Source organism: Cetorhinus maximus, chromosome 4 (assembly GCF_964194155.1).
Source record: "Cetorhinus maximus chromosome 4, sCetMax3.hap1.1, whole genome shotgun sequence".
NCBI lineage: Eukaryota > Metazoa > Chordata > Chondrichthyes > Lamniformes > Cetorhinidae > Cetorhinus > Cetorhinus maximus.
The window spans coordinates 108,526,977-108,553,305 of NC_135882.1; the positions used below are offsets into that span (position 1 = coordinate 108,526,977).

Here is a 26,329-nt window from a genome sequence, read left to right on the forward strand (position 1 = left end):
AGAAGAGGTTGAGTAGATTGGGCCTGTAAGCATTGGAATTTAGAAGAATGAGAGGTGACCTTATTGAAACATATAAGATTCTTAGGGGGCTTGACAGAGTAGATGCTGAGAGATTGTTTCCCCTTATGGGAGACTCTAGAACCAGAGGCTTTAATCTCAGAGTATGAGATTTAAAACAGAGATGAGAAGGAATTTCTTCTCTCAGAGGGTGGAATCTGTGGAATTCTTTACTGCAGAGGGCTGTGGAGGCTGGGCCATTAAGAATATTCAAGGCTGAGATAGACAGATTTTTAATCATTAAGGGAATCAAGGGTTTTGGGGACAAGGCAGGAAAGTGGTGTTGAGGATTATCAGGTCAGCCATGAACTCATTGAATGGCCTACTTCTGCTCCTACGTCTTATGGTCTTATAACCTGAAGGAATAGCCAGAGGAAGTTATCTAGGTTAACTGAAACCATATAAAAGCTTTTTAGCATCTGAAATAGCTGCTTCTTTGTTTATTTTGTTACAAAGTACTCATGCCATCTAAGATGATCTTGCAATTTATTTTAGATTTGAATAATTGGGGAGTCAGCCCATGTATTTTTATTTTACTACATATCATTTGGAGTTAGAGGTTCAATTTTGAGCCTATTTAGCTTGCTACAGTGTCGTGCTCTACACGGTACACTGGATTCAGATGGCTTCAGATGGGTGGAATTGGACAGCAGGAAGACTGGGTTTACAAAATTTGTTTTAGCAGTTGTAAGAGACTTAATTCACGCAGTCAATAAATTAACTTTTAATTAAGTAAGTATAACAACACTGCGAATACTAACCATGAAATGAATATATATGCTTTACTGCAGTTTACTTTTGTTTTATTAGATTTGTACAAAAGAAGCTTTAAACAGCAAGAATGTCAAGCCGCTAATTCTTATCTTCAGCCAGTTGAGTGGCGGGTGAGTGATTTAACATTTTAGTTTGGACATTTAAAACTTAGAGCTTCTGATGGAATAAATTTGGCATTTATATGATTATTATTTATATGACTATCATTATAGAACTAGGAAAGATGTTCTGCTTAGAGAGTATGAGCCACGAGAGGCTAAATTTAACAAGAGAACCTCAAATGTAATAATCTCTGGTTTATTACCTGAACCACAAGCAAATTGGAGTAGGGTTAATAAGATTAGTGGGTTAAATGTGTGGCTCAAAGACTGGTGTAGGAGAAATGGAATTCGATTTATGGGGCACTGGCACCAGTACAGGGGAAAGTGGGAGCTGTACCGTGGGACAGTCCTCACCTGAACTGTACTGGTGTGTTCTGGTGAGTCGTATAACTAGGATAGTAGAGAGGGCTTTAAACTAAATAGTGGGTGTGAAGGATCAAGTGAGGTGAGTTGTGGTAAATTAAAGAGAGAGGACATGGCAAGGGAGTAAGGTAGCAAAAGAGGAGTTGATAATCTGAGTGTGGCAGAGAGGGACAGAGTGTACAAACCTAAGAGTGTGCCAACAGATAAGGCCAGAGGTTGCAAAAATAATAAGACAGAATTAAACTGAATGCACATAGCATTCGCATCAAGGTAGATAAATTGATGGCACAAATGGAAGTAAACAGCATTGACCTAATTGGCATTATGGAGACGTGGCTAAAGGTTGACCTGAATGTTCAAGGGTATTCACCATTTATGAAGGATAGGGAGAAAGGAAAAGGAAGTGGGGTAGCGCTGTTAATAAACAGTGAGATCAGTACATTAATGAGAGAAGATCTTAGCTTGGAAGATCGAGATATAGAATCAGTTTGCGTGGAGCGAAGAAACAGGAAGGGGCAGCAAACATTGGTAGGAGTTCTTTATCGGCTGCCAAACAGTAGTGGTAACATAGGGCATGGTATAAATCGGGCAATTAGAGGTGCATGTAACAAGGGTAATATCGTAATCATGGAATACTTCAATCTACATATAGACTGGGTAAACCAAATTAGTGCTAATGCTGTGGAGGATGAATTTCTGGAATATTTACAAGATGGTTTTCTAGAACACTATGTTGAGGAACCAACTAGAGAACATGTTATTTTAGATCTAGTCTTGTGCAATGAGAAAGGCCCAATTAATAACCTAGTTTTAAAGGACCTTCTAGAGTGACCATAATCTGATAGAACTTTACATTAAATTTGAAAGTGATGTAGTTTAATCCAAAGCTAGAGTCTTTAATCCAAACAAAGGAAACAGCAAAGGTATGAAGGATATGTTGGCAGTGGTAGATTGGGAAACTACTGTAAAGGCAATACCTAGAAAAACTCAGCAGGTCTGGCAGCATCTGCAGAGAGGAGCACAGTTAACATTTCGAGTCCGAATGACCCTTCAACAGAACTAAGTAAAAATAGAAAAGAGGTGAAATATAAGCTGGTTTAAGGGGTGGGGGTAGAGCTGGATAGAGGGCCAGTGATAGGTGGAGATAACCAAAAGATGTGACAGACAAAAGGACATAGAGGTGTTGAAGGTGGTGATATTATCTGAGGAATGTACTAATTAAGGGTAGAACGCAGGACAAGCAAGGTACAGATAGCCCTGGTGGGGTTGGGTGAAGGAATCGAAACAGGCTAAAAGGTAGAGATAAAACAATGGGTGGAAATACATTTAAAAATAATGGAAATAGGTGGGAAAAGAAAAATCTAGAGAAATTATTGGAAAAAAAAGGTGGGGGGGGGAAGGTTGTAAAGGCATGATGGGAGACAGGCAATAGCTAGCATTCAAAGAATTAATACATGGTTTGCAAGAAATTTACATTTCTTTTGAGGCACAAAACCCAGCAGGAAAGATGACCCAACCATGGCTAACAAGAGAAGTTAAAGATTGTATTAGTTCAAAGGAAGAGGCTTATAAAGTTGCCAGAAAAAGTAGTAAACCTGAGGATTGAGGGCATTTTAGAATTCTGCAAAGGAGGACCAAGAAAGAGAAAATAGAATATGAGCTTAAACTAGCAAGAAATATGAAATCAGACTGTAAAAGGCTCTATAGGTATGTAAAAAGGAAAAGATTAGCCAAGAAAAATCTGGGCCCACTAAAGGCAGAGACAGGAGAATTTATAATGGGGAGTAAGGAAATGGCAGAGAAACTAAACAAATACTTTGTATCTCTCTTCACGGAGGAAGATACAAAAAACCTCCCAGGAGTATAAGAGAACCAAGAGACTAGTGGGAATGAGAAACTGAAAGAAATTAGTATTAGTAAAAAAGTAGTACTGGAGAAAATAATGGGACAGAAAGTTGATAAATCCCTTGGACCTGATATTTTGCATCCTGGAGTGCTGTAGATTCTGGAATGATTCCTGCAGATTGGAAGGTAGTAAATGTCACCCCAATATTTAAGAAGGGAGGGAGAGATAAAACAGGGAACTAGAGATCTATTAGCCTGACCTCAGAAGAATGGAAAATGCTAGAGTTTATTATACAGGATGTAATAACTGGACACTTAGAAAATAAGTAGGATTGGGCAGAGTCAACATGGATTCATGAAAAGGACATCATGTTTGACAAATCTGTTTGTGTTTTGTGAGGATGTAATAAGCAGAATAGACAAGGGGGAGCCAGTGGATGTGGTGTATTTGGATTTTTAGAAGGCTTTCGATAAAGTCCCACACAAGAGGTTAGTAAGCAAAGTTAGAGCAAGTGGAATTAGGGATAATACTCTGACATGGATTGAGAACTGGTTAATGGACAGGAAACAGAGGGTAGGAATAAACGGGCCGTTCTCAGGTTTGCAGGCTGAGACTAGTGGAATACTGCAAGGATCATTGCTTGGGCCCCAGCTATTCATAATCTATATCACTTATTTGAATGTGGGGACCAAATGTAATATTTCCAAGTTTGCTGATAACACAAAGCTAGGTGGGAATGTGAGTTGTGAGGAAGATGCAAAAAGGCTTCATAAGGATTTAGACAGGCTAAGTGAGTGAGTAGGCAAGAACATGATAGATGGGAAAAAATATGGAAAAATGTGAAGTTATCCACTTGGGTAGGGAAAACAGAAATACAGAGTATTTCTTAAATGATGAGAGATTGGGAAGTGTTGATGTCCAACGGGACCTGGGTATCCTTGTTCATAAGTCACTGAAAGCTCACATGTAGGTGCAGCAACCAATTTGGAAGGCAAGTGGTATGTTGACCTTCAATGCAAGACGGTTGGAGTACAGGAGTAAAGAAGTCTTGCTGCAATTGTATAGAGCCTTGGTGAGACTGCACCTGTACAGTTTTGGTCTCCATACCTAAGGAAGGATATACTTGCCATAGAGGGAATGCAAAAAACTTATCCAGACTGATTCCTGGGTTGGCAGGATTGTCCTGTGAGGAGAGATTGAGGAGACTAAGCCTAAATTCTCTCGAGTTTAGAAGGAGAGGTGATCTCATTGAAGTATACAAAATTCTTACAGGGCTGAACCGGGTAGATGCAGAAAGAATGTTTCCATTGGCTGATAGGCCTAGAATCAGGGGACAGAGTGTCAGACTAAGAGGTAGGCTGTTTAGGACTGAAATGAGGAGGAATTTCTTCACTCAGAGGGTGGTGAATCTTTGGAATTCTCTACCCTGGAGGACCTTAAGACATAGGAGCAGAAATTAGGCCATTCAGCCCATCGAGCCTGCTCTGCCATTCAATCATGGCTGATAAGTTTCTCAACCCCATTCTCCTGCCTTATCCCCGTAACCTTTGATCCCCTTACCAATCAAGAACCTATCTATCTCGGTCTTAAATACACTCAATGACCTGGCCTCCACAGCCTTCTGTGGCAATGAATTCCATAGTTTCACCACTCTCTGGCTAAAGAAGTTTCTCCTCATCTCCGTTCTAAAAGGTCTTCCCTTTACTCTGAGGCTGTGCCCTCGGGTCTTAGTCTCTCCTACTAATGGAAACATCTTCCCCACGTCCACTCTATCCAGGCCTTTCAGTATTCTGTAAGTTTCAGATCAGATCCCCCCATATCCTTCTAAACTCCATCGAGTATAGACCCAGAGTCCTCAAACGTTCCTCATATGTTAAGCCTTTCATTCCTGGGATCATTCTTGTGAACCTCCTCTGGACCCTCTCCAGGGCCAGCACATCCTTCCTGAGATACGGGGCCCAAAATTGCTCACAATATTCTAAATGTGGTCTGACCAGAGCCTAATAAAGCCTCAGCAGCATATCCCTGCTTTTATATTCTAGTCCTCTCGAAATAAATGCCAACATTGCATTTGCCTTCCTAACTAACCTGCAAGTTAACCTTAAGAGAATCCTGGACTAGGACTCCCAAGTCCCTTAGCACTCCAAAATTCTGAATTATGTCCCCATTTGGAAAATAGTCTATGCCTCTATTCTTCTTACCAAAGTGCATGACCTCACACTTCCCCACGTTGTATTCCATCTGCCACTTCTTTGCCCATTCTCCTGACCTGTCCAAATCCTTCTGCAGCCTCCCCGCCTCCTCAATACTACCTGTCCCTCCACCTATCTTTGTATCATCTGCAAACTTAGCCAGGATGCCCTCAGTTCCTTCATCTAGATCATTAATATATAAAGTGAAAAGTTGTGGTCCCAACACTGACCTCTGCGGAACTCCACTAGTCACCGGCCACCATCCTGAGAAGGACCCCCTTATCCCCACTCTCTGCCTCCTGCCAGACAATCTTCTATCCATGCTAGTACCTTGCCTCTAACACCATGGGCTCTTATCTTACTGAGCAGCCTCCTGTGCGGCACCTTGTCAAAGGCCTTCTGGAAGTCCAAGTAGATAACATCCATTGGCTCTCCTTTGTCTAACCTACTCGTTACCTCCTCAAAGAATTCTAACAGATTTGTCAGGCATGACCTCCCCTTGATGAAACCATGCTGACTTTGCCCAGTTTTACCGTGCACATCCAAGTATTCTGAAATCTCATCCTTAATAATGGACTCTAAAATTTTACCAACGACCGAGGTCTGGCTAATCGGCCTGTAATTTCTCGTCTTTTACCTCACTCCTTTCTTAAACAGGGGGGTTACATTAGCGATTTTCCAGTCCTCTGGGACCCTCCCTGACTCCAGTGATTCCTGAAAGATCACCACTAACGCCTCCACTATCTCTTCAGCTATCTCCTTCAGAACTCTGGAGTATAATCCATCTGGTCCAGGTGATTTATCCACCTTCAGACCTTTCAGTTTTCCTAGCACTTTCTCCTTGGTAATGGCCACCATACTCACCTCTGCCCCCTGACTCTCTTGAACTTTGGGGATGTTACTCATGTCTTCCACCGTAAAGACTGACACAAAGTACCTATTCAGTTCCTCCGCCATTTCTTTGTTCCCCACTACTACTTCTCCAGCGTCATTTTCCAGCGGCCCAAAGTCCACTTTTGCCTCTCTCTTACCCTTTATATATCTAAAAAAACTCTTGCAATCTTCTTTTATATTACTGGCTAGTTTACCCTCATATTTAATCTTCTCCCTCCTTATTTATTTTTTAGTTGTCCTCTGTTGGTCTTTGTAGGCTTCCCAATCCCCTGGTTTCCCACTGCTCTTCGCCGCATTGAATGCTTTCTCTTTAGCTTTTATGCTGTCCCTGACTTCCCTTGTCAGCCATGGTTGCCTCGTCCTCCCTTTAGTATGCTTCTTCTTCCTAGGGATGAATTTTTGCTGTGTCTCCCAAATTACTCCCAGAAACCTGCCATTGCTGTTCCATTGTCTTTCCTGAGGGTGTGATATTAGAATATATCAAGAGATATGGAGATCATGCAGGAAAATGGCATTGAGGTAGAAGATCAGCCATGATCTAGTTGAATAGTGGAGCAGGCTTGAGGGCCGAATGGCCTACTCCTCTTTTGTTCCTATCAGAGGGTGGAATGCTTTGTTTAAGAATGTATGCTTGCTTTCTTTCAATGCAGTGAAACAGAAAAGAAAACAACATTGGATCAGGCGTTCAGAGGTGTTCTTGAAGAAAAAATTGTAAGTCTTAATGGAATTTTGTTAGATATGGAAGAGAGAGATACCTCATTAACAACCTTAGGCAGTGCATGTAATGATAATGACTATGAAATATGAATGGAGTTAAGAACAAACTAAAAACTTTCAAAGAATTATGTAGCATATTCATCAATTATAGACACAGTTGCTTTAGCCTTAATGGCATAAAAGTGCATCAAACCTAGAAGGACTTGTGACAGAAGAATAAATTATCGGTAGCATCAGACCCAGTCTTGCCAGATAGGCCCTTGCCCATAGTCCAGCAAGATTTAAAACTGGGAAAGTAAAGTAGATAAAGCAATTAAACTTACTCTCTTTGTAAGAATACTAGAACTGGAGGGATTTGCAATCAAAGAATTTATCATCAGAACCCTTCTTTAGGGTTATCTAGCAAATTGTTTGCATTCAAACATGGGAAATTTCGATTTGAAGTGGGTTAAATGGAAACATGCCTTTTTAGGCAAAGCAAATTTTCTCTTACGAATTCAAAATGAGGTCCCCTGCAGTTTGTTTCCTTTGCAGACAGTTGTCAACTTACAGGCGGCTCAGATCTCACTTGCTTCTAACTTCCACGCATAAAACTCTTCTGTATATACCTAGCCTTCCCTTTGAATGCAAATTCTCATTGTATCACCAGACCTTTTGAACTCCACCTCTTCTAACAAAACTCTTTCATAGTACCAATTTTATTAGTAATATAAACATATTGCTTGGTGTCTTCTAGCTAGGTGCAAGAATTTACCCTCAGTCTTTGAATGGCTCATTCAACAAAATGCAAAAGCACCCTTTACCCTACTGTTAACATCTCAAAATTAGTATACGTCAAAGCACCCAGGCTAGCTAGCTTTAATCCAATTAAGAGAGACACAGACACACCCACAGACACAGACCCTGCTGCAAGTCAAATTCAAAATAATTTCCAATAATATTATGTACATTATCTCTTCATGACAGCGCCCCCCCCCCCCAAACTGGAATCAAGTATCTATATACTGCACCTATCTGATTGAAAGGTGACACTGGCTGGCAAGCAAACTATAGTAGATCAATTAAGATTAAAAGGAACATTTCTAAAAATGAACTGTATTTTATTGGAAAGGATTTTTTTTTAAATTCTCCGGATATGGATGTCACTTGCAAGGACAGAATTTATTGTCCATCCCTAGTTATCCTTGAGAAGGTAATGGTGCGTCAATCCCTTGAACCACTGGAGCCTGCGTGATGATGTTGATCCCATAATGTTTTAAGTAGGAAATTCTAGGATTTTGATCCAGCGACAATGAAGCTATTGCCAGTTAACCATTTTCTTATGTAATTGCAGACTCTTTGTCTCTTTTTTTTGGCATTGAATTCTTGAAATTACAGTGTTCTGAACAAAGTCTTCCAAAAGAGAGTGACTGATCATTTCATTTTGAAATCAGAATAAAAATCGTTTCAAATCCCAGGCCTGATAACTTGGACAGTTTTAACTTTTGTAGTTCAGGTTACTCAGGTCTGCTTTTTACATGCGTTAAATTTAATGGAGAGTAATCTAATTGGGTTAGAAATATTGTGACCTCAAATTAACCATCAATATTGTGGAGCACAGGGTTTTAGTAATTTTGTTCTTGAAACCTTTTTTTTCTCTTATTTAGTTAGAACAAGGGGAATGTGAAGATTTCTTGTCTATTATCTCCCTTAGCATTAATGGAGTCACAGAAGGTAATTGCATAATCAAAATTTTACTCAAAATGAGTACCTTTATTCATTATTGAGCACTGTGCAATGTTAAAATGTTTGAACATAATCAAGGATATTTCAATGTTTTGTGTAGCTAATGTGCCATTATGTGATATTGCCAATTTATTATATACAATATAAGAATGTAACAAATCAGAATGTAACCATATGACCCTTTGAACCTGCTGTGCCATTCTTATCTGATCTTCCTCAACCCCATCTTCCTGCATTATCCCCTGATTCTCTTCATATCCAGAAATTAATCAAGGACAGTCAGCATGGTTTTGTTAAGGGGATGTCATGTCTGACCAATTTGATTGAATTTTTCGAAGAGGTGACCAGGTGTGTAGATGAGGGCAATGCATTTGATGTAGTCTACTTGGACTTCAGCAAGGCTTTTGATAAGGTCCTGCATGCAAGACTGATAACGAAGGTAAGAGCCCATGGGATCCAAGGCAATTTGGCAAATTGGATCCAAATTTGGCTGAGTGGCAGGAAGCAGAGGGTGATGGTGGAGGGGTGTTTTTGTGACTGGATGCCTGTGTCCAGTGGGGCTCCACAGCGATCGGCGTTGGGTCCCTTGCCGTTTGTGGTATATATAAACGATTTATACTTGAATGTAGGAGGGTTGATCAGTAAGTTCGGGGATGACATGAAAATTGGTGGGGTGGTAAATAGTGAGGAGGATAGTCTTCGATTACAGGAGGCTATAGATGGGCTGATCAGTGGCAAATGGAATTTAATCAGGATAAGTGTGAGGTGATGCATTTGGGCAGGGCAAACAAGGCACGGGAATACACGATGAATGGTAGGGCCCTAGGAAGTACCGAGCATCAGAGGAACCTTGGTGTGCATGTCCACTGGTCTCTTAAGGTAACAGGACAGGTAGGTAAGGTGGTTAAGAAGTCATATGGGATACTTGCCTTTATTAGCCGAGGCATAGCATATAAGAGCAGGGAGGTTATGTTGGAACTGTATAAAACGCTGGTTAGGCCACAGCTAGAGTATTGCGTGCAGTTCTGGAATCTGCATTATAGGAAGGATGTGATTGCACTAGAGAGAGTGCAGTGGAGATTTACCAGGATGTTGCCTGGGCTGGAGAGTTTTAGTTATGAGGAAAGATTGGATACATTGGGTTATTTTCCCTGGAGCAGAGGAGATTGACGGAGCACATGATTGAGGTGTATAAAATTATATGGGGCATAGATAGGATAGGCAGGAAGGAACTTTGCCCCTTGCTGGAGGGATCAATAACCACGGGGCATAGATTTAAGGTAAGGGCAGAAAGTTTAGAGGGGATATGAGAAAGAATTGTTTTCACCCAGAGGGTGGTAGAAATCTGGAACTCTCTGCCTGATAGGGTGGTAGAGGCAGAAACCCTCATAACATTTAAGTAGTATTTGGATGTGCACTTGTGATGCCATGGCATACAAGGCTACGGGCCTAGTGCTGGAAAATGGAATTAGAATAGTTATGTCCTTGTTTGACCGGCACAGACTCGAAGGCCTTTTTCTGTGCTGTAGACCTCTATGACTCTAAATCTGTTGATCCCTGTCTTGAATGTACTCATTGACTAAGCATCCGCAGTTCTCTGGAGTAGAAAATTCCAAAGTTTCACAAACAAGAAATTTCTCCTCACTTCTGTCGTAACTGAATGACCCCTTATAATGAGACAGTGAATCCTAGTTTTGGACTCTCCATCCAGCCAGGGGAAACATCCCCCTACTCCTAACATTTACCCTGTCAAACCTCTTAAGAATTTTATGTTTCAATGAGATAAAGTCTAAAAACTTACAGAACAGAAGGAGACCATTCACCCATTGTATCTCTGCGGCTGAAAAATAGCTTTCCAGTCTAATCCCACTTTGCAGCTCTTGATCCTCAACACTGTAGGTTACGACACTTCAAGTGCATAGCCAAGTATTTTTTTAATGTAATGAGGGTTTTACCACCCTTTCTGATAGTGAATTCCAGACCCCACCACTCTCTCTAGGTGAAACACATTTTCCTCAATTTCCCATTCATCCTTCTACCAATTACTTAATATCTAAGGCCCCTGGTTATTGACCTCTCTGCTAAGGGAAATATGTAATTCTTATTCCCTCTATCTCTGCCCCTCATAATTTTATATGCTTTAATTAAATCTCTCCAGACTCCTCTGTTCCAAAGAAAACAACTGCCGCCTATTCAATATTTCCTCCTGGTTAAAATTCTCCATTCAGAGCAATATTCTTGTATACCTCCTCTTGAGTGCAATCACATCCTTCTTATAATGATGTGGTGACCATCGCTGTATGGAGTACTTTATCTGTGGCCTAACTTGTGTTTCATGCAGTTCTAGCATAACCTCCCTGCTCTTATATTCTGTGCCTCGGCTGATAAAGGCAAGTATCCCATTATAACTTCTTAATGATTTGATCTACCTCTTCTGCTACCTTGAGGATTCTGTGGACAAGCACTCCAAGGTTCCTCTGTTCCTCTACACTTCTTATTCTTGAGTTCTTGGAATACTGAGGGTTAGAACTAGACCATTCGGCCCCTTGAGCCTGCTCTGCCATTCAGTAAGATCGTGGCTGATCTGATTTGGCCTCAGCTCCACTTTCATGCCTGCCCCCCATAACCCTTGACTCACTTATCGATGAAAAATCTAACTCTGCCTTGAATCTATTCAATAACCCAGCCTCCGCTTTTCTCCAGGAAGAGAATTCCACAGACTAACCGACCCTCTTAGAGAAAAACTTTCTCCTCATCTCAATCTTATATGGGATTCCCCTAATTTTTAAACTGTGTCCATTAGTTCTAGACCCCCCCCCTCCCACAAGGGGAAACATCCTCTCAGCATCCATCCTGTCAAGTCCCCTCAGGATCTTATATCTTTCAATAAGATCACCTCTCATTCTTCTAAACACTAAATGGGTGTCAGCTCAGCCTTTCCTCATAAGCTTCATCCCAGGAATCAGTCAAGTGAGCTGTCCATGCAATTATACCCTTTCTTAAGTAAGGAGACCAAAACTGTATACAGCGCTCCAGATGCGGTCTCACTAAGGTCCTGTGCAGCTGTAGCACATTTCTTACTTTTATACTCAATTCCCCTTGCAATAAACGCCAACATCCCATTTGCCTTCTTAATCACTTGCTGTACCTGCATACTAACTTTGTGATTCATGTAGCAATAACACTAGCTGAATCTTCATTTTCATGTTTAGACCATAAGACGTAGGAGCAGAAGTAGGCCATTTGGTCCATCGAGTCTGCTCCGCCATTCAATGAGATCATGGCTGATTTGATAATCCTCAGCTCCACTTTGCTGTCTTTTCCCATAACCCTTGATTTCCTTATTGATTAAAAATCTGTCTATCTCAGCCTTGAATATACTTAACGATCCAGCCTCTACAGTCCTCTACAGTAAAGAATTCCACAGATTCACTACCCTCTGAGAGAAGAAATTCCTGCTCATCTCTGTTTTAAGTGGGTGCCCCCTCACTCTGAGATTATGTCCTCTGGTTCGAGACTCCCTCCCACAAGGGGAAACAACCTCTCAGCATCTACCCTGTCAAGCCCCCTAAGAATCTTATATGTTTCAACAAAGTCACCTCTTGTTCTTCTAAACTCCAATGAGTACAGGCCCAACCGACTCAACCTCTCCTCATAAAATCCCTTCATCCCCAGGACCAACCTAGTAAATCTTCTCTGGACTGCCTCCGATGTCATTATATCTTTCCTTAGATAAGGGGACCAGAATTGTTCACAGTATTCTAGGTGTGGTCTAACTAGTGCCTTGTATAGTTTTAGCAAGACTTCCCTACTTTTATACTCCATTCCCTTTGAAATAAAGGCCAACATTCCATTTGCCTTCCCTGTTACCTGCTGAACTTGTATGCTAGCTTTTTGGGATTCATGCTTGAGGACCCCCCAGTCTCTGTTTGCTGCAGCTTTCTTCAGTCTTTCTCCATTTAAATAATATTCAGCTCCTCTATTCTTCCTGCCAAAGTGCATAACCTCACACTTTCCCAAATTATATTGCTAAAGCACCCAGTTTTGCTGTCAGACTCCAGCTTGGGTCCCATGACCCCCTTTATTTAACCTACATTTAAAGATACAGTCCCAAACTATAATTATAAACCAAAACATGTAGTCCTAAAACATAATTTTAGAAGTTTCGCACTTGTAGCACCCTTCATATTAGAAATCAGTTTAGTAAACCTATGTTCCACCCACTTGGAAACAAGTATATCCTTTCTTAGGTAAGGTGACCAAAACTGTACACAGCACTCCAGGTGTGGCCTCAGCAAGGCCCTGCATAATGATAGTAAGACATCTTTACTCTAATACTTCAATCCCTTTGTAATAAAAGCTAATGTATCATTTGCTTTCCTAATTGTTTTCTGTACCTGGTTGTTAACTTTGTAATTTGTGTGCAATGTGTCAATGTCCCCCTGAATATCAATATTTCCCAGCCTTTTGCCATTTAAAACTACATAAATTGATATAACATATATGTAAATGACCTATTTACATAAACATTTCAACAAAACCTGAATAGTTTTGTAGAAAAACATATAACTTGAAGTGTGTTTTAATTCAGTGATCAAGAGAACTGGTAAGTTAATAAACCTATTGTATACCATGTCATTTGACAGTTATTGGAGGTTTATTTTTCAGTCTACTAAAACAGAGCACTATAACTGTTGCAAATTATGTGAAAGATACTGAGCATTTTATATTTTTGTTGCTATGTGTAAAACTGTGGAGTTATAGACCACTGCACAAGGAGCTGCATTCAGGGCTTTCTTTGTGGGGATGGTTGAAAAATATGATTACATTTTTCTGATGTAGGAAGAGTAAACCAACTGTCACTGTGTCATTTTTTTTTCATTCATTCACGGGATGTGGGCTTTGCTGGCAGGGCAAGCATTTATTGCCCATCCCTAGTTGCCCTTGAGCTGCCTTCTTGAACCGCTGCAGTCCATGTGGTGTAGGTACAGCCATAGTGCTGTTACGAAGGGAGTTCCAGGATTTTGACCCAGCGACAGTGAAGGAATGGCGATATATTTCCACGTCAGGGTGGTGAGTGATTTGGAGGGGATCTTACAGGTGATGGTGTCCCCATCTATCTGCTGCCCTTGTCCTTCTAGATGGTTGTGGATGTGGGTTTAGAAGGTGCTGCCGAAGGAGCCTTGGCGAATTCCTGCAGTGCATCTTATAGATGGTACACATTGCTGCTACTGTGCGATGGTGGTGGAGGGCATGAATGTTTGTGGATGTGGTGCCAATCAAGCAGACTGCTTTGTCCTGGATGGTGTCCAGCTACTCGTCTCACTATTCCTAGCCTCTGACCTGCTCTTGTAGCCATTGTATTTACATGGCTAGTCCAGTTCAGTTTCTGGTCAATGGACATCCCCAGGCTGTTGATAGTGGGGATTCAGTGATGGTAATACCACTGAACAGCAAGGGGTGATGGTTGGATTCTCTCTTGTTGGAGATGTTTATTGCCTGACACTTGTGTGGTGCGAATGTTATTTGCCATCTGTCAGCCAAAGCTTGGGTGTTATCCAGGTCTTGCTGCATTTGGACTTAGACTTCTTCAGTATCTGAGGAGTCAGGAATGGTGCTGAACATTGTGCAATCATCAATGAACATCCCCACATCTGACCTTATGATGGAAGGAAGGTCACTGATGAAGCAGTTGAAGATGGTTGGGCCGAGGACACTACCCTGAGGAACTCCTGCAGTAATGTCCTGGAGCTGAGATGACTGACCATCAACCACAGCCACCTTCCTTTGTGCTAGCTATGACTCCAACCAGCGGAGAGTTTCCCCCCATGATTCTCATAGACTCCAGTTTTGCTAGGGTTCCTTGATGCCACACACTGTCTAATGCCACCTTGATGTCAAGGGCAGTCACTCTTACCTCACCTCGGGAGTTCAGCTCTTTTGTCCATGTTTGAACCAAGGCTTTAATGAAGTCAGGAGCTGAGTGACCCGCGTGGAACTCAAATTGGGCGTCATTGAGCAGCTTATTGCTAAGCAAGTGCTGCTTCTTAATAGCACTGTTGATGACCCTTTCTATTACTTTACTGATGATGGAGAGTAGACTGATGGGGTAGTAATTGGCTGGGTTGGATTTGTCCTGCTTTTTGTATACAGGGCATACCTGGGCAATTTTCCACAAAGCTGGATAGATCCCAGTGTTGTAGTTGTACTGGGACAGCATGGCTAGGGGCGTGGCATGTTCTGGAGCACGTCTTCAGTACTATTGCTGGAATATTGTCAGGGCCCATAGCCTTTGCAGTATTCAGTGCCTTCAGCTGTTTCTTGATATCACATGGAGTGAATCGAGTTGGCTGAAGACTGGCTCCTGTGATGCTGGGGACCTCTGGAGGAGGCTGAGATGGATCATCCACTCAGCACTTCTGGCTGAAGATTGTAGCAAATGCTTTAGCCTTATCTTTTGCGCTGATGTGCTGGGTTCCTCCGTCATTGAGGATGGGGATATTCGTGGAGTTCTTCCTGTGAGTTGTTTAATTGTCCACCACCGTTCATGACTGGATGTGGCAGGACTGCAGAGCTTAGACCTTATCCTTTGGTTGTGGGATTGCTTAGCCCTGTTTATCACTTGCTGCTTATGCTGTTTGGCATCCAAGTAGCCCTGTTCTTTTATAGCTTCACCTGGTTGACACCTCATTTCTAGGTATGCCTGGTGCTGCTCCCGGCTTGCCCTCCTGCACTCTTCATTGAACCAGGGTTGATCCCCTGACTTGGTTGTAATGTTATAGTGGGGGATATGCCAGGCCATGAGGTTACAGATTGTGTTCGAGTACAATTCTGCTGCTGCCGATTGTCCACAGCACCTCATGGATGCCCAGTCTTGCATTGCTAAATCTGTTCGAAATTTATCCCATTTAGCACGGTGGTAGTGCCACACAACACGATGGAGGGTATCCTCAGTATGATGCCGGGACTTGGTCTCCACAACGACTGTGCGGTGGTCACTCCTGCCGATACTGTCATGGACAGATGCACCTGCGGCAGGCAGAATGGTGAGGATGAAATCAAGTAAGTTTTTCCCTCTTGTTGGTTCCCTCACTGCCTGCCGCAGACCCAGTCTAGCAGTTTTATCCTTTAGGACTCGGCCAGCTCGGTCAGTTGTGGTGCTACTGAGCCACTCTTGGGGGTGGATATTGAAGTCCCCCACCCAGAATACATTCTGTGCCCTTACCACCCTCAGTGCTTCCTCCAAGTGGTGTTCAACATGGAGGAGCACTGATTCATCAGCTGAGGGAGGGTGGTTCATGGTAATCAGCAGGAGGTTTCCTTGCCCATGTTTGACCTGATGCCATGAGATTTCATGGGGTCCGGAGTCAATGTTGCGGACTCCCAGGGCAATTCCCTCCTGACTGTATAGCATTGTGCCGCCCTGGGACATTATCTGTAAGGTATGTGAAGATGACTACGTCAGGCTGTTGCTTGACTAGTCTGTGAGACAGATCCCCCAATTTTGGCGCTCGCCCCCAGATGTTGGTAAGGAAGACTTTGCAAGGTCGACAAGGCTGAGATTGCCATTGTCGTTTCCTAGGTAAATGCCAGCTAGTGCATCTGGTTTCATTCCCTTTTTGTTACTTTGTAGCAGGTTGTTGCAACTAGTCCATTTCAGAGGGCATTTAAGAATCAACCACATTGTCCTGGGTCAGGAGTCACGTGTAGGTCAGACCAGTTAAGGATGACAGATTTCCTTCCCTAAAGGACATTAATGAATCAGATGGGCTTTTGCAACAATCGACAATGGTTTCATTGTCATTATTAGACTTTTAATTCCAGATTATTACTGAATTCGAATCCCACCGTCTGCTGTGGCAGGATTCAAACCCGGGTCCCCAGAGCATTACCCTGGGTCTCTCGATCACTAGTGTCAGTGACAATACCACTCTGCCATCTCCTCCCCGTTGAGGAGATGGTCATTGCCTGGCACTTGTGTGGTGCAAATGTTACTTGCGACTTGTTGGCTCAAGCCCGGATATTGTCCAGGTCTTGCTGCGTTTGGAAATGTACTGCTTCAGTATCTGAGGAGTCAAGAATGGTGCTGAACATTGTGCAATCATAAGCGAACATCCCCACTTCTGACCTTCTGATGGAAGGATGGTCATTGATGAAGCAGCTGAAGATGGTTGGGCCTAGGACACTACCTGTGTAAATTTGCATCAAATGCATATTTGTCAGGGACCAGATGTCACTCCTTTGAAGAAGCAAAATGATTTTCAAAAGAGAAAGAAAATCATTGACTTTGAGCCTTAAAGTCAATGGTCAGGTTAGCAATCATGCTCAAGAACCTAGATTGTTTATGAGCAATGCTGCAAGAGATTCACTGATCTATCATAGTCAAGTGTCAAAATCACAGAAAAGGAAAGAAAAATTTGCTGTTTCGGAGCTAAAAATTTACAAGCACAGGGAGATCCACAAACCTTCCTCACCAACCAGTAATTATGCTCTGACTTCAGGGCCTGTTCAGCTTACTTCTTCGTAGGGAGTACCTGTGCACTGACTTAAAGGGGCATACCAGGTTGTTAGCTAAACATGTCAACTTGCTTTGGACCAGTGTTCCCACTAACGTTTCTTTGTTGTGCAGAGCCTGTTGGTGCACTGCACAGTCCGTTTATAATTGCTGCGTGGCCTATTTGTTCCACTGTGCAATGCATTTCAAATTGCAGCACAGCCATGTACCCACATAGCTTAGAAGGAACATTGCTCTCGAACCCAGGTTATCTGTAAGCATTCTTACAGAAGAGCAGGTAGCTACTTTTGAAATGGTTTATTATAAAACATATGGATCTGATTCAACACCTTTTTGAATGTAAGAATTAGTTTTTAAGTAATATAGTTGGGTTGGATGAAAGCTAACCGTGCTTGAAAATGTGTTTTGCTTTTAGAAATACATATTGGCATTCTTGGACATTGAAGCATGTTATATTCATATAAAGTTTTACCCTATATGTTTTGGCAAAGTCTTTTGAGACATTTTGAATGAAAGCTAGCACAGTTGGATAAAGCACGATGTCAAATTGCCTGGCCTATTCTTATTTACTTCCTAACATATGGCTACAGTTCAGACTGCTGGAGGTTGGGGAAGTGGTTACTTGCATGTGCTCTCAGCCAGGAAGCTAACATGGAGAGAGAAATGAGGTTAGCAAGGCTTAACTAATAAGGGTGAAAATGATCCAGTTTGGTTCATACTAATTTCAGTTTTAAACATTGATTAACATTGAATCCTTTACAAAGATGAAAGTTGACAATCCCTTTTTCTTAAAAGTTAGAGTGCCTTTACTCACAACATTTAAAAGCCTAATCTTCTCACCCCACCTGGGAGAGGGGAGAGTTCACATTTCTCTTACAAGATCCCTATTTGAACCACCAATATGTTACTTATGATAAAATACCTCTAACCTTGATTGCTCCTCATCATGAATCCCTTGTGTTATGGACTCTAGTATCTGCCAACATTTATAATTATAAAATCCTGTTGCCCTCTTCGATCCAGCTAATTAATTAAGGTGACCAAAGTGATAGGTAAATATTTCAATTTATTCGTGGAAGAATGTTTAGCTTTTCACTGGGGGCAGAAATGCACCAGTGCTTAATAGGATTTTTTTTTTAAACTAACAAGTATGTTATGCTGTAATAATTTCATAACTTCAGTGCTTATTTTGTGCTTGGATAGGTATCTGCTCTGCAACAACACCCTTTCTGCTGCTTGGTGATGTTCTTGATTGCCTTCCTCTTGATCAATGTGACAGAATATTCACTTTTGTTGAAAAAAATGTTGGAACTTGGAAATCCGTAAGTAATGCTTGAAGTAAAATAATGATTGGACAAAAACAGTTCAGATGAAATAGTTGACAATTGATTTTTAATCACTTGTTTCCTGAAGGACAGATAATGCCGTTTATTTCCTACAAGTTAATTTATTGGTCATTTTTTAATGAGTGAAAATAAAACTAAAATGAAATTGTTAGTCTGTTGGGAATCTCAGTCACGTAACACCAAGGAGAGACACCCCATAGTTATTTAAATTTCAGAGTAATAGAGGCCTGAAAGTAGATGGCTTGCTTTCATGTCTGCTGTTAGCAATAAAAGATCATGTGAAAGACATCTCACTGTCTTGCTTCCTAAATTTCTTCAAAGAAACGTCCTAAAAATTGTCTTATGTTGGGTCATTCCCATAGGCACTGGCAGTCACCTGGCATCGTAACAAGACGGCCATTATTTAATATAGAAACTAGGAGCAGGAGTAGGCCATTCGGCCCTTCGAGCCTGCCCTGCCATTCATTATGTTCATGGCTGATCATCCAACTCAATAGCCTGCTCCCACTTTCTCCCCATACCCTTTGATCCCTTTCGCCCCAAGAGCTATATCTAACTCCTTGAAAACATACAATGTTTTAGCCTCAACTACTTTCTGTGGTAACGGATTCCAGAGGCTCACCACTCTCTGGTTGAAGAAATTTCTTTTCATCTCAGTCCTAAATGGTCTACCCCATATCCTCAGACTGTGACCCCTGGTTCTGGACTCCCCCACCATCAGGAACATCTTTCCTGCATCTACCTTGTCTAGTTCTGTTAGAATTTTATAGGTTTCTATGAGATCCTCCCTCATTCTCCTGAACTCCAGCGAATACAATCCTAATCGACTCAATCTCTCCTCATATGTCAGTCCCGCCATCCCAGGAATCAGTCGGGTAAACCTTTGCTGCACTCCCTCTACAGCATTCCTCAGATAAGGAGACCAAAACTGCACACAATATTCCAAGTGTGGTCTTACCAAGGCCCTGTACAATTGTAGCAAGACATCCCTGTTCCTGTACTCGAATCCTCTGGCTATCGAGGCCAACATACCATTTGCCTTCTTTACCGCCTGCTGCACCTGCATGCTTACCTTCAGCGACTGGTGTACAAGGACACCCAGGTCTCGTTGCACATTCTCCCCTCTCAATTTATAGCCATTCAGATAATAACCTGCCTTCCTGTTTTTGCTACCAAAATGGATAACCTCACATTTATCCACATTATACTGCATCTGCCATGCATTTGCCCACTCACTTAGCTTGTCCAGATCACACTGAAGCATCTCTGCTCCTCCTCACAGCTTACCCTCCCACCCAGCTTTGTGTCAAATGAGTCGAGATGATAAGTCATGCAGGGTTTTGGTTTCCAAGGATACCACAGCTGAGTTTAATTCTCAGCTACCCTCATGCGTACACTTTACAATATAGAACAATGGTCTGTTATTGAGAACACTGACTGATTTTACCAATGTTAACGTTAAAATAAATTGTAGTTGCCCTGCTATCCCTGCCGACATTTTCTAATTCATGTATGATTCAGTAGCATCCTAGAAGGTATATTTGTTCACTGTACCACTGGGAAGGTTTTAACCCCATTTAAATGATTTGCATCATAATATTGAGAAAATTTCATTATTAGGTTATCATACCTTCAGTGATCAAGCATTTTTAATCGACAGTCAAAATTTACAAAATCATGTTAATGAACATATGCAATGCTAAATAATTGCAGGTGCAATCAATATTTTCACAATCCAGTTATATTCCATTTGTTGAATCAGAATAGTTGTAAAATTGAACAAAATCCAACTTCATGGAAGCAAATGAACCTCTAAATTTCAGTTGAAGCCATAGCAAAATAGGATTAAAATGCGTACATGCTGATTCTTATTCACTTTGCCAAAGATTTGGTTGTGTTAGAACTGGGGACCACATCCCCCTGTCATTTTTTTTTTCTGTTCAGGCACTTATCCAATTTGCTGTTGAAAGCCCCAATCATATCTGCTTCCACCACAATGTCAGTGCTTCCACCACAATCTCAGGTTGTGCACTCCAAACCCTAATCACTTGCTACATTAAAAAGGTTTTCCCACATGTTGCTGCCGCTTCTTTTGCCAACCACCTTAAATCTGTATCCACTGAACCCTTCCACCGATGGGAAAGTTTCTCTCTATCTGCTCTATCTAGCCCTTCATGATTTTTAACACTTCTATCAAATCCCCTCAAGGAGAACAGTCCCCCAACTCTCCAATCTACCGACATAACTGAAGTCCTGCATTCCTGAACCCGTTTTTGTGAATATTTTCTGCACTTTCTCTCTAAAGCCTGCACACCCTTCCTAAAGTCTGGTGCCCAGAATTGGAAACAATAACTTCCGTGCTTTTTATGCTTTTTAAACCATTTTCTCAGCCTGCCACCTTCTACCTTCAACAACTTGTGTGCATATACGCCCAAGTCTTTCTGTTCCCGTGCCTTGTGCCCTTTAATTTATGTTGTGTCTCCTCTTTCTTCCTCCCAAAATGTACCACTTCACACTTCTCTGCATTAAATTTCATCCTCCATGTGCCTACCCATTCAGTCAGCCTGTCTATATCCTCTTGAAGTGTACTCCTATTTTCATCAGAGTTAACAACACTTCTAACTTTTGTGTCATCTGCAAAAATTTGAAATTTTATCCTGCACATCCAAGTCTAAGTCATTAATATGTATCAACAAGAGCACCGGTCCTAGCATTGACCCCCAGAGGAAGTCCACTGTCTATCTTACTCCAGTCCGAAAAACAACCATTCACAACTATTCAGTTTCCTGTCACTCAGCCAAGTTTGTATCCATGCTGCCAGTTTCCCTTTTACTCCATGGGCTTTTACTTTGCTGGCAAATCTATTATGTGGCACTTAATCAAATGCCTTTGGCAGCCCATTTCCACCATATTAACCACATTACCCTCATTATACATCTCTGCTATCTCATCAAAAAACTCAATCAGGTTGGTTAACACAGTTTGCCTTTAAGAAACCTGTGATGGCTTTCCCTAACTGATCCACATTTGTCCAAGTGATCATTAATTTTATCCCGAATTATCGTTTCTAAAAGCTTTCCCACCACCAAGGTTACTGCATATAGCCACAGGTTAGTAAATTTGAACTTTCTTCTCATTTTTTCAACGTTCTTTTGGCACAAATCTATTGCTGGTAAATTGTTGAATTTGGTTATTGGTTTCCATTACCAGTGGGCTTTTAATAGTTTTCCAAATATTCTTTAAGTACTTGTTCTCTCCTTAATTTCGCAACAGTGTTAAATTGCCAGTGTCAAGTAAATTGCTGTGAGCAAAAATAAAAGGAAACTAGGTTTTTAATGTTTTCATGGGATGTAAGCATCGCTGGCATGGGCAGCATTTATTGCCCATCCCTGGTTGCTCTAGAGGAGATGGTGGTGATCGCCTTCTTGAACTGCTGCAATTGGTATAGTATAGGTACACCTGCAGTGCTTTTTGGGATAGAGTTCCAAGATTTTGACCCTGCAATAGGAAGGAACGGCAATATAGTTCCAAGTCAGGGTGGTGAATGAATTGGAAGATTCATGCAGGTAATGATGTTCCCATGTGCAAGGGAAACTTGGTCCTGGGTGCTTGGGGTCACAAGTGTGTAAGGTGCTGCCGAAGAACACTTGGCCAGTTGCTGCAGTGCGCCTTGTAGATCACTGATGCACCAGTGGAATACTGTATGAATATTGGTGCAATACTGCCTTGAATCCTGCTATGGTGTACCGGTGGTAAAAGACCGCATGTTTAAGGTGGTGGGTGCAGGAGCAATCAAGAGGGTTACTTTGTCCTGAACGATGTTAAGCCTATTGAGTGTTGTTGAAGCTACGCTCGTGCAGACACGTAGAAAGTTTTCCATCACGCTCCTGATCTGTGCCTTGACGGTGGTGGGCAGGCTTGGGGAGCCAGGAGGCAAGTTTCTCACTGCAGAATTCCCAGCCTCTGACCTGCTCTTGTAGTAACAGTATTTATGTGACTGACCCAGTTAAGTTTCTGGTGAATGGTGATGATGGGAGATACAGTGATAACAATGCTATTGCATGCCATGGGGAGGTGCTTAGAATCTCTCTAGTAGGAATTGGTCATTGCTGGCACTTGTTTGGTGCAATAATAACTTGCTACTTATCAGCCCAAGCTTGAATGTTGTCCATGTCTTCCTGTCCGAGGATTTTGTGAATGGAACTGAACACCATGCAATCATCAGCACACATCCGCACATCTGACCTTATGATGGAGGGAAGGTCATTTGTTGAAGCATGTGCCTTTCACATCCTCAGGATGTTCTAAAGTACTTCAAGATCAATTATTTGCTTTTGAAGTGTAGGCACCAAGTGGAAGCCACGTGCTTTCCCATAGAGGCTAAATAAAGAGACATAGCCACAGGATTACATTAGATACCTCCCTGCAATTAGCTGAAGAATAACAAAGGCAAGAGCCCTCAGAAAATATTACACACCTGCATATTTGGATCCTTAGAAGACTAAATATATGTTGGATTGGGGGGAATAAAAGTCAGATGATAGCACACTTTCAATAGACTGAGATAAATCTATGTAAAATGGTCATGATAACGATTGTGTTTTGCTTTTAGGCAACATTTTACTCTGCTGGAAAAAACTACTTATTAAGAATGTGCAATGGTAAGTGGGTATAAAACAATCAGTCCACACTTGTGTTAGTTATTACAGACAAATTTATGAAAAAATAGGTTCAACTTGGTATTGTTGTTCATGCTTTCTTTGAAAACCTTTTTCTTAAAATATTTTGCCCTTGTGTAGCAAGGCAGTTTTCACAAATACATAAATCATGTATGGACCAAATCAATTATAAACTGAACTGCTTAAAACTTCAGGTGATTTTAATTTGATGCATTACATTTCGGCAGTCTCATGTGAGCACCAGAATTGTTTAGAAGATCATTTAGTCTTTTTATAAACCCACCCATCTTAAACATTCTCTGGATCATTTCAGTATTCAGTCATTCATTTGGAGTCCAGGAGCATGTAGAACACACAGCAGTGTTGACAAAGTGAAACTTCGCAGCAGAGTACAAGCATGAAAGTCAGCAATTTCAAATTTCTTGAACCATGGGAGTCATCATCCATTAACCACATCAATGGAATTTACATAGGATATACAGCACAGGAACAGACCCAACCAGTCCACGCTGTGCTATGCTGCACTCAAACCTCCTCTCATCTTTCCTTATCTAAATCTACCATCATAAATACCTGTTCCCTTCTCTCTCTTATACTTGTCTGATTTCCCCTTAAATGCATCTGTACTATTTGCTTCAACCAGTCCTTGCGGCAGTAAGTTCCACATTCTCACCTCATTCTTCTGAATTCCTATTAGATTGCTTGGTGGCTATCATATATTTATGCCTTCTAGTTATGCTCTTTTTCTGTACCCACTTTATCAAAACCTTTCATAATTTTAAATACCTCTATACCTCAGCCATTTCTCAAAGAGATGAAGTCTGTCAATCCTTTCCAGTTAGATATACCCATGCATTTCAATATTGTAATTTTCTCCGCACCCTCTCCAGAGCCTCTATCCTTTTTATAATATGGCAAGAACTTGGCCAGTGAATGAACCTTAATCCTGAACCTCCAAATTTGGTAGTTATTTCACAAATCTGAATTGGATAAGGAAACCTAAAGTTAGAAGCTTTCTGTTTACTTCTCTCATTTGCCTGCTTGCTTCATTATTCTCTCCCATGGGCCTCTTACTATCTATATAAATGGCCTCCTTCAGTTAAGATTGGGTTTATTTTGGCCTCAGCATGATGCAATCACAATGTACCCTTTATGGATCCTTTGTGCCTTTTTCACAGCATGTTACTCTTTAAATGTAGTTTTGAGTTGGGATTGTTGGGTCCAGTGTATTTGTTAGTTGTTTTAATGTGAACTCTCCTATTTCAGATGTAATTCTAGTCTAGCCAATTAAGTGACCAGAGCAGAAATAAAGCCCGCAAAACAATTAAACTAGCCACACAATTATACCCCCTGCAACTGTATACTGGCACATCCTATTCTGATACAGATATAATTAAACTGTTCACTGGTCCATACTACTGGAACACATTTCCCTCCTCCGCCCACCACCGCCCACTATCCTTTACATATCAGCTCCTGCATCAAATGCACACAGGTGGTAGGAGCATGAGTTAGATGGATATTGCAGCTACCCTTTCTGTCTTAATCATGTACCTTGACCCCTGCTATTCCAATATGGTATTTCCAGTTTTTGGTACACGGCATAATTAAGGAACTCTCTGAACTTTGCCGTTTATTGATCAATTGTATACAATTTTGTAACGTTGTTTCGGGCACGTGAAGAGTTGAAATAAGGTTGCTCAGTTTTGGTTGACTTCTGAGATGCCCAATTATTCAGGCAAAATGTCGAATTCTGATCTTCGAAATGAAAACCTGGTATTTTCAACCCATCCCATTACACGATCTCAACAATTGAGTCTTTTTCTTTATGATTTATATTAACTCTTTTGCCTTAAGATAATGTACATCAGCTTTCTCAAAGTGTTTTCCTTTCCTTCACACATCTCCCCTCCCTACCCCTCCCACATTTTTAGCGATTTCCATTAACTGTTTTTGAGATGATGGGGAAGGGCAACCTGCTTCTGAACTTCTACTGTATGCAGGATATGTCAGGCTAACTTTGTAACTACTCTCCTTTCACTTGATGCCTTTTGGTAACACAATGTTGAACATCTCAGAATATGTAGCTGTGAGTGCATGGCTTCGTCATACTACTCCATAATGTTGTGTATTAGAGTTCCAATTTGTTTTCCTGATGTAATGCCCTATTTATGTGTTTTTCGCTAAATGTAAATAATTTTGCAGATCTCCTCCGAAGACTTTCCAAGTCACAAAACACTGTTTTCTGCGGAAGAATTCAGTTATTCTTGGCTAGATTGTTTCCTTTATCAGAAAAATCAGGTAAGAAATTATAATAATTTAAAGAAATTTCCATTTCTATTCATGAACTTTTGCTGTAGTGACTGTTAGATAGAATAGATTTTTTATGTTGGCTTTCTCTCTACACGTATCAGAGAGCTCCATGCAAGATGTGTTAGAATTAAAGGTCATTCATTGTATGTCTCCCAACAAAACTACGAGGGCCCAGATTTTTTGGTTAAAAGTGAAGGGGTGGCATTCGTTGCTGACCTCAAAGAAAGCAGCCCACGAAGATCTAGTGATCTCTATGGAGTAGATTTCACCTTTTCTATCATTAATTTCACTCTGATGCCAGCTGTAAAGAATCTGGCATTCAGCAACAGTGAAGCCATCAAGTAGCCTAAGCAGCCAGTTGCATTGAAGAATTCTCATAGACAGCAAACCAGGAGGTAATGAATAGGTATTATCGTTCACTTCTTATAATTTTACATCAAGCTAAATAAAGATTGAGACATAGGCATGGGATTAAGGTAGTGGCTGAAGTAGAAATTTCAAAAGAAAATGTTATTATTTTAAAAATCTGTGTTAATTTTAGCATGGAATGGAGAAATTTGATTTTACACAAGCGTAAAATTAATTTTTCAGGGTCAGAGAGGCTGGTTTGAAATAATTATGACCTGGCACGAGTTCAGAACCCAGTTACACCTCTTTCAGTAAGGCGCAACTTTTTCAGGCGTCTTTACAGTGATGGAAAATGGAATCTGAAGTCAAATCAGCAATTTTTAATTGATTTCCATCTGCAAGGATTTCAAGAGCGCACTACATGGAGGAGCAGGAAATACTGGCAGCAGCTTCTGGATT

At 41.3% G+C, this 26,329-nt stretch overlaps 1 protein-coding gene across 4 annotated transcripts in view; it reads left to right on the forward strand.

Annotated features, from left to right (window-relative positions):
• thoc1 (THO complex 1) overlaps positions 1 to 26,329 on the forward strand; it is an 83,385-nt gene that overhangs the window by 13,657 nt on the left and 43,399 nt on the right. For all 4 annotated transcript variants that reach the window (XM_078540612.1, XM_078540611.1, XM_078540614.1 and 1 more), the window contains exons 2-7: positions 868 to 941; positions 6,878 to 6,938; positions 8,591 to 8,657; positions 18,388 to 18,506; positions 23,143 to 23,191; positions 25,415 to 25,510. In XM_078540612.1, coding sequence (XP_078396738.1) covers positions 868 to 941; positions 6,878 to 6,938; positions 8,591 to 8,657; positions 18,388 to 18,506; positions 23,143 to 23,191; positions 25,415 to 25,510 — 466 coding nt within the window. The remainder of the gene's footprint in view (positions 1 to 867; positions 942 to 6,877; positions 6,939 to 8,590; positions 8,658 to 18,387; positions 18,507 to 23,142; positions 23,192 to 25,414; positions 25,511 to 26,329) is intronic.